Here is an 8708-nt window from a genome sequence, read left to right as displayed (position 1 = left end):
ATGTATGGGAATATGCCATATAAAAAAATATGGAGGCCCCAAAAAGGGTGAAGAGAAGGCTTCTGTTGAAAAAAGTGTGTTCGAGAAAAAAATTACTTCGGACTCCACTTGTGAGCCCCGTGCAACGGGCACAAGTGTAAAATTTGGCTGATATGTTCACAGTAGCAGATGCTATCCACGGAATGTACTTTCTCACCTAACTCGAGGGCTGGTTCAGGACCCCTTTAGGTGCTCAAAAAGATGACCCAAGTTCTTTGACAGAACCTCCTAGTTTATTTAGCAAACAATAATTATCCACGAGAACCACCGCCTCAATAGTTCCTCTGGTTCTGTCTTCGGCCTGCAAAAAGAAAAAAAAATGTATTCTTAGCCTTCGAACAAAAATGGGTTTTGATACATTTGCAGCAAGGCTCATGCATAAGCAAGGCCACAGATGATGATGGCATCAGGATAAAAGTTGGACTTCCATGGCATGAAAACAGCACCAGAAAGCATGAAGGACCAATAAGGAGACGCCGAGATGATCACAAAGCCTTGCGATTATCTTGTCTCCATATTTGTCCTTTAAGTCCGTTGACATTGTTTGCAAGCCACCACCATACACTAGCCCAACCCATTTGTTCAAAGGAAATACCACAAGCTTGCACACCACGTATGTGCCAGACCGTGGCTAACATATCTCGCTTAACCAATGCTTGTGTGCTGCATTAGAAACCTTACTCTTTACTTTGACCAAGACGGTAAAACCAGAAAAGGGCAGAAATCCAACACGCACCCCAGTTTCGCTCGCGCTGGCCATAGCCATCCTTCTGGTATCCGGAGTCCCGGAATCCTTGAGGGCCTGCGGCAGCAGAGTTATACATGTTTCTCAATGCATTGCACTTAGTCTATGAATAGATGCTAATGAACTAAGGGATTCACACCCTTAAGAGATGCAAGGAAAAGCTACGAGTCCGAACAAACACCACATTCAGTAGTCATGAGATACCTTGTCAAACTTATACCCCTGTCACATGGGCACCTGTGAATTCCGTTGAGCATGAAACTCCCTCATGGAGATTTACAACAAGAGAGTTGCGGCCGTGTCACACAGCACAGTACGAGCTTTCAATGGGAGCTGCATGGGACAGCAGCGGCACTGCTGCGCATATCTCCCCAGATGAAAATTTCATATATGTAGTCACCCTTAAAGCATCTATAATTTCTTTTTAAATGTAGTATATAATTTAATAAAATCCCAACGAGAAAGTGTGCTATGTGTTACCACAGGACTTTTATTCTCCAAGCATGGCGATGTTGAAAGCGATGCTGGCTACACTGCACTCTTATTTTGGCGCGTGTGTGCACGTTGTTCAACCAGTGCAGGACTGACTACTGCAATTTGTGGCTGTGTGCTGTGAAATTGTGGCTGCGAAGAGGTGCTGTCGCTGCGCTCCTCTGATGCCAGTGCGAGCGACAGGGACAACGAGGTGCCAGACTCACTCACTGTGATGCATAACCACCCAGGGCACACAAGTAAACAAACGAAATGGCAGAACGACATTTCCCCATGCGTCATAGTCACGGAGCAAGAAACATTTAGGAGTGGAAACTCCGCTGTTTGCGGCGACCAGAAAAAGTCACATGCCCGCGGAGCCGTTATCGTGCTGGCGGCGCCTGGCGGCCTGGAAAGAAATCACCGCCGTTGAGAGCGCGCTGGAGCCGCCTGCCCGGGCACTGCAATTTTCTTTTTTCGCTGCGGCTTCGACGCGCCGCATGGCGCCGCCACTGTATATGGCCCCGTCGGCACATACAACAATTGTGACCTTATCTGGTCGCCCGCGCTCGCTCGCGCTGACGGGAGTTTCACCTCCTAAATGTCTTACTCCGTGGTTATAGTGAAGCATTGGAGTACAGGCTACAGACGCTGATGTGCTTAAAAGCAGATGGATAACTTCCATTAAATGGTGTATTACACAAGAAACAAAAAGTAATATTGCTGAAATTTATAAGCAAACTAGTTATGACAATTTTGTTAGCACAGTTTTCTTCGTAGCTGTAGCTACCTAGAAAAGGGAGTACTCTGTACAGCAGTAATGGTCATTGCTGAACTCCATTCAACAAAAGCTCCATTAAACTTCCTTAGAAGAAGAGAGACCGTGTGACAACGAAGCGCATTACCTTCAAGTTAAAGACAGCGCAGTTCAAAGGAGTTTGCGGGTACCTGTGTGACAGGGGGTATTAAGGGGGGAGGCTACCCTGGAGACCGAACTTTCTTATTTTTTAAGATATCCAGATGAAACTTTCAGGGTACGTTCACACCACTGAACTATGAGGAACTGCGAAGTTTCATGAAGATATGTTTATTAGTTCCAGAGTTATTGAGGTCTAACTACGTGATTCATGTATATGCCTGAGGAAGAGCCTGGAGAAATGCCAGGACATCGTAGGAAGCTGAAATTCACTGTGATGATTCCTCGATAGATATCCCAGGGGGCTAAAGAGCCCTTTTCTTTAATTTCCCCTCCAAAAAATTTTAAGACAACTTTGAATTTGTTGTAGCCAGTAATGACCACATTCATCAAAAATTAATTGCTTATTATATATTAACTGCACCAGCTTTCAAAAAAAGAAGCCTGTTACCCCCTGGCAAAGTCATTCAGGAACAGAATAAAAAAAATGGCATGCAAATCTGAAGAGCGGTTCTTGAGATATCGCCTTCCCCAGCACCACTACTAGCGAAAAAATTCATTCCGAGAAAACAGGCCTTAAAGTTGAACACAGGTGTTTTTTTTTTTTTATTAGAAAGCTCCTGCGGAGCTTCTAATTAGCTCTTGCGGCTCCAGGAAGACTCAGTGTGTCGGATTTTCGACTGGCGACAGCCGAAAGCACAGTTCCGCCGCTGAAAAGAGTCTACGCAGTCGGCACTCGCTGCGGGAGATGGGAAGTTCGATGCTCGTACAAGGCGCATATCCCGCTCCCGTGCACCGAACATCTGCACTGTCTTGGGCTTTGCCGGCATCGCGTGCAGCGAAGAACTAGCGAAAAAAAAAAAAGCTGAGCAAATAATCTAAAAGATAGTGCAAGGCGATGAGCAGCGCGCAAGCTCATGTTGAGGCGGACGGAGCAAGGGGCAACAACGACGCGAGCGCGGCATCAAAGGGAGCAGCCGCCGCCGCCTGCGCAGCAGCCAATGGCAGGCGCGCTTTAGCCCGCGGGATTTGAGCAGCCGCCGCCGCCTGCGCAGCAGCCAATGGCAGGCGCGCTTTAGCCCGCGGGATTTGAGCAGCCGCCGCCGCCCGCGCAGCAGCCAATGGCAGGCGCGCTTTAGCCCGCGAGATTTGACCGCGCTGCTCCGGCCAATCAGCGCTCCGCATCACATCACGGGAAAATGCCAATAGCGCCTCAACCGCGCCGACGATGCCATCTTGCAAGGCGGCAAAATAGAGACAAAGAATCCACGGTTAAAACGACACCAAGAAGGCGCGGGCAGGCCGCATGGGCCGGGAATGGCGCGCGCGCGAAGTTTGACTTTATTTCGGCATTTGCACGTGTTTCTTGGGCCGCGGTGGCCTCAAAAGTAGCGTTATTTTTGGTACTCTACGGTTGAATTAGGTGGTGATAATTACGGAACAGGTAGTTTATGAGACATACAGCCCAAAAATATGTTCTTTCAAAAATCGACTTTTTCGCGATTTTTCGGTTTTCAAGGGCCGCGTCCCCCTTAAAGGCACACAAACAGAAATGTTTTTTTAGAACAGTATTATACATTTAGAATTCTGTACTTGCAATTAGGTCAGTAATGCTGTAAGCTGGCACATTGTATACCACGATGCAAGTTAAAAAGAAGAAAGGATTGATGACGTCATTGTACATCTACTGTCAATGTCGAGATTTTTTTTTTTTTCATCGCATGGTCTGGCAAATTTTTATTAACGAAAAAAATTGCTCTTCACTCAATGCCAAAGCTTGTTCAATACAAATTTTACTTAACAGTTGGTGTGACTAAGAAAGGCTCGATTGACTGGGTTTGTCTCCAAAGCACCACACTTTACAATTTGAAACCAGAGGACCCATGACAGCAAAATGAAGGCCATTTATGCACCGCAAAAGAAAATCTTGAAACACTGATATACAGTAAAGATTGCATAATCATGAAATATAATAAAGCAGCAAGCAAAAGAAAAGTTGTACAGTAAAGATTAAGAAACTTCTCTAAGGAAAGGGGATTTGAAAATACGGCCACAAAGCAAAACATGCGTGCCCCTTTTACAAATTGAGGCCGGAGTAGTTGAAAATAGAGGGAAGGCATGTTACTTCTGGAAACTAAACACAAATCATTTCAATCAATTGCAATATGCACACGATTGCAATATGGGAAAACAAAAATATCAACAAACAGTACAGGCACAGAGTGCGCAATGCCACACCAGTGCACTGAATGGATTGAAACATACCTGCACCACGGCCAAAGAAGGAGCCCAGCTTGATCTCGAGCAGGCGATCGTTGTAGTCGACAAGGTTGGTGACCTTGTCACAGAGCTGCAAGGCCAGTGCCTGAATTCGCGTCGGCTCTGTCTTGTGTAGAACCACCATCAGGTTGGGCTCATCCAGGGATGCCTGCATGTAACAGCAATGGCTGCAACACAGACTCTTCACGTGTATTCGTGACATCACCATAACTTGATGTCATAATAACCTTGCCATGCCAACGTTAAACCAAAGACCTTCATTCTTAAGAAAAGACACTCAGATAAACTACGCCACGAAGACCATGATGAAGCGCAAGCAGTGAGAGCAGCACTGTCTCATGATGCAGCAGCTGCAGCGTGCGCTGCAGCCCAAGAGATCCCGACAGCAGCACCAAGGCAAAAGAAGCTGAGTGATGCCAGCATCTCTTCTTGGCGCAGCAGTAAAAATCCCAAGAGATTTCTAGGACCATAGTTATCACTCTAGTTAGACTTGATGTTTGCTACTAGTGTGCCTTCAGAGGGGCCCTTCCAACAGATGCTAAGGTTCTACATTTTGTTTACAGGCTGCAAGAGTGAGATCTGATGACAGCTTCAGTGTTTGTTGCAACATTTCAACAGTAGATAGCAGAAAGCATTACTCTTTTCTAAAGAACTGATTTAGGGATGTGCAAATATTCAAAATTTCTAGTACTATCAAATATTATATTTTCAATATTTCTATTCGATTGAAACACCATGCATTCAAACATTTTTGAATATTCGATCGGATACAAATATAAACAAATAAAGTATATTGCTGGCTGTGCAAGAGCAAACATGATTCTTAGCATTCTCCATCTAAGAATATTTGTCTGATGATGTGCTGAATTTTGTGATAATAGTGTGCTGCTGGCAAAATTTCACCTGTAAAGAACACTTAGTCACTGGGCATCGAAGGTTTGTGGTAAAGCCAGCCTCAGTAGTAAGAGGCACGGGTTTGCAGACAGCGAGGATGCGCTCTTCTGCAGCACTACCACCAATCCAAGCTTATTGCTTGGCAGCAAATGCGATGTGTGAAGGCTGGCACAGGGTTAAATGCCTCTGAGGTTACAGGCATTTGATGTTGTATAGTAAGGCACAGGTAAGCGAGAACAGACAGCTAGTGGGAATTACTCAATTACTCAAAACAATGGTGATCACAGCTTGTTCTTCAGCCATGAGCATAGTGCGTGAGCTTCCCGTTTTTGCCATTTATGTTGGAGTTGCAACCAGCGCTGGCTGCCATTGCTGCCAGCTGCATCTGCTGTCGTCTGCCCTCAATGCAGTGGCGCAGCAGTTGTGGCGGGAAAACACGGGGATGTGCGCCGCGGTAGCCACCGCACTGCGTAAGAACTAGATTGTGCATTGCAGAGGTAGACCATTCCAACTGTTGCAAATGTCTACCTCTGCAACGTACAATCCAGTTCTTGCACAGTTCAGTGGCTACCGCGGCGCACATCCCCGTGTTTTCCCGCCACAACTGCCGCGCCATTGCATTGAGGGCAGACGACAGCGGACGCAGCCGGCAGCAATGGCTGCCAGCGCAGGTACACTCCCCCACTGCACAGATGAGGCGCGTGGTGAAATCTCGTGTCCTTTCTTTTATGCCATACTACCTTTTTTGTTATTTTTTTTTTGTTCACCTTACGGACGTTAGCCAGCCCCCCTATGAGACCACGCATATGGCTCATTCATATAGGTCCATCAAGCAAACAGCTTCGCTGTAGAAAGCACATGCACACTGGTAGCAACAACCAATCAATGACAAGGGCCGGACAGGAGTTGGCACCATCTGTGGGTTTTCACTCTTTCCTGTTGCAGTGCTGTCAATATAAAATACCTCAACCAGTAAGCATATGTGCACTCACCATAAGCTCCTCCCCAATGATCATCTTGCTGATGATGGAGTGGACAACAGACTTGTTGAGCTCGAACATGTCGGCCAGGGTCTCGATGGAGAGCGAGTCGTAGACGCTGCTGTAGGTGAACAAGTAGGTGCGCAGCGACTCCTCCTTGATCTTCTGAGCGATCATGGCACGCACAGTGTCCGCCTGGTGGAACAGGTCCCACACCTTGGCGTTCATCTTGCTGTTGATGATGTAGTTGAAGCAGGCACGCCAGTTGCCCACCCGCATTGCCTTGGAGGCTGCCACCACGTGCTCCCGCATGCTCTCGGGTGGACCTGGGCAGCAACAGGTCCGCACGATGCATCATTCTACTCTATAGCCAAGCATCACGCAGCTCTTTATTTACTCCACATCATACTTAGCAGGCAACTCTGCGTAAGCCATGCAGCTATAGTACAGTCACAGAAGTCTCACTCTGCCCGCCTGACAGAGCACTTGCATGTTGTACAAAGCAACTACAGTCAAACCTCGTTAATATGTACCCACTTAATGTATAATTGCGGTTTAAACGTAGTCGCAAAGATTCCCCCTCACAGCCCCCATTGAACCCCATGTATTGGCCAACTGCTCAAGCCGTAGTCGCTCAATGCCCACCAAATGGTTAATGCGTACTATTTTCTTTCTTATTCTACACACACAGGCACAAAATCAGCAAAATCTCGTGTGCAGACATTCAATTCTCAAGTTACAAGCCCAGCCGCCAGCAATAGTAAAGTTTAAACATAGCCACCATGACGTCGTTCCTGCTCATACAGCTGTTGCTGATTGCTGCGCACAAAAGTATGGCCTTCAAGACTCTCTTCCGGTAACGCGAAGAAGCTGCCGGTAGGAGTGCCAATTCACCGTAGCCATCGAACCCGATCCAATCCAACTAGTAGTAGTAACCGCGTAGAAGCACATTATTTTTAAATGCACACAAATTGCTATGCTTACCCAACGAGAAAAATGCCCCTCCCTTCGTCCGTCCCGTAAGACAACCGCTTTCAAGATAAAGCCCACAACAGCGAGCGACTGTACCTTCACGCTGACTGTCGCTTCAATGCGAATGAGGCGGCGAGAACACAATGCTCACGAAGCTAACGGCACAAGGTGCACCTGGCCCCTTTCGCAGACCACTTTCAAGATGTGGGCCTGCGCATCTCTCTCCAGTGCGCAGCGGTGGAAATGCAGCACGTGGAGCAGTCAGCACACTATGTACGCATTACAGATAGTTTTCAAGATACGGTCCACATGGCCGTGCCATATAAGCAGGCGCCGCCGGTGTACGTACGATCACGGTTCATAATGGTTCGACGCGGATGGATAAGGCGCTAATAACCGGTAACGACCTATAATGATCGAAATGCAGTATGTTACTTGTGTTATCAATGCACTTTACGCCACCATGTGCACCAGTTCGTGTAGCCACAGTGCTGTCGTTGATAACATGGACAATGATAACGAAAACATTGATAATGACACCAGGCTATGTGGAGATGAGCAATTGGCACAATGCTTATGCATACTTGCACAACTCCCAGCGCACTTCCTGCGTGAATTCTTTTTCTTCATTCCGTCAGTGTGTTTGCAGTCGTGGTGTTGTCATGCTGTCCAACGGTCTTTGCTGAGGCATGTCGTTATCGGGTTATCGAGAAGTCGACGTTGTTACATCCACGAAGTTCCCGGATAGCGACATTGTTGCCACCGTCGCACCTTGACCATCTATAAGCGAAAGTGATGAGGACGACGATGTGGAAGTGGACGATGGCCCTTCATTATCTGAAGCGGCACATGCTTTGAGCATCATGTGAGCTTCCGCAGAGAAGCGGGGCCTCGTGGAGAAACTCTCTCGCAGCCTTGCCGAGTTCGAAGATGTCGCAGCAAGGCCACCATGGTGGCAAGTGAATATCGCCAATTTTTTGCTGCCTAACCACAAATAAAGCCTCTCCGAGTGTGTGTTTGAGAGCATCGCGATGTAGTTCTTTGCCGGCTGATAAGCAGCTTCTAAACTGGCACTGGAGGTTAATTCGTACATCGTTTAGCGCGTACCTAAACGTCATTCCTGGCTGACCCCATATTAACGAGGTTTGACTGTACTTCGTTCAGCACGACAACTTTTGGATGAAAAATTACCTGAAATTAGGTATTTATTGTGCTATCCAGTCTGCAAAGTTTTATGTTTTGGCTGAGAGTGCAGGCGGTTTGCTGTAGCCACTGGTTAAAGAAATGTGCCACTCCACTAATTCGGTGGTAAAGAGGATCATATTTGCAACGCCCTTTGTGTAATAATTACGTCATATTTTGCAACATAAAAGTACGAGACTTAATGTTACCTTGAATTACCATATCTATT

General features: G+C 47.0%; 1 protein-coding gene across 2 annotated transcripts in view; it reads right to left on the bottom strand.

Moving 5' to 3' along the window:
• Positions 1-250: 250 nt before the first annotated feature.
• eIF3c (eukaryotic translation initiation factor 3 subunit c) overlaps positions 251-8708 on the bottom strand; it is a 33338-nt gene continuing 24880 nt past the window's right edge. For both annotated transcript variants that reach the window (XM_075685466.1, XM_075685467.1), the window contains 4 exons: positions 6338-6651; positions 4437-4599; positions 776-841; positions 251-340 (listed from right to left, as the gene is read on the bottom strand). In XM_075685466.1, the coding sequence (XP_075541581.1) occupies positions 312-340; positions 776-841; positions 4437-4599; positions 6338-6651 (572 nt within the window). In that variant the 3' untranslated portion in view covers positions 251-311. The remainder of the gene's footprint in view (positions 341-775; positions 842-4436; positions 4600-6337; positions 6652-8708) is intronic.

This window comes from Dermacentor variabilis, chromosome 3 (genome assembly GCF_050947875.1).
Source record: "Dermacentor variabilis isolate Ectoservices chromosome 3, ASM5094787v1, whole genome shotgun sequence".
In the NCBI taxonomy this organism is placed as follows: Eukaryota; Metazoa; Arthropoda; class Arachnida; order Ixodida; family Ixodidae; genus Dermacentor; species Dermacentor variabilis.
This window is presented reverse-complemented; position numbering and strand designations above follow the sequence as displayed.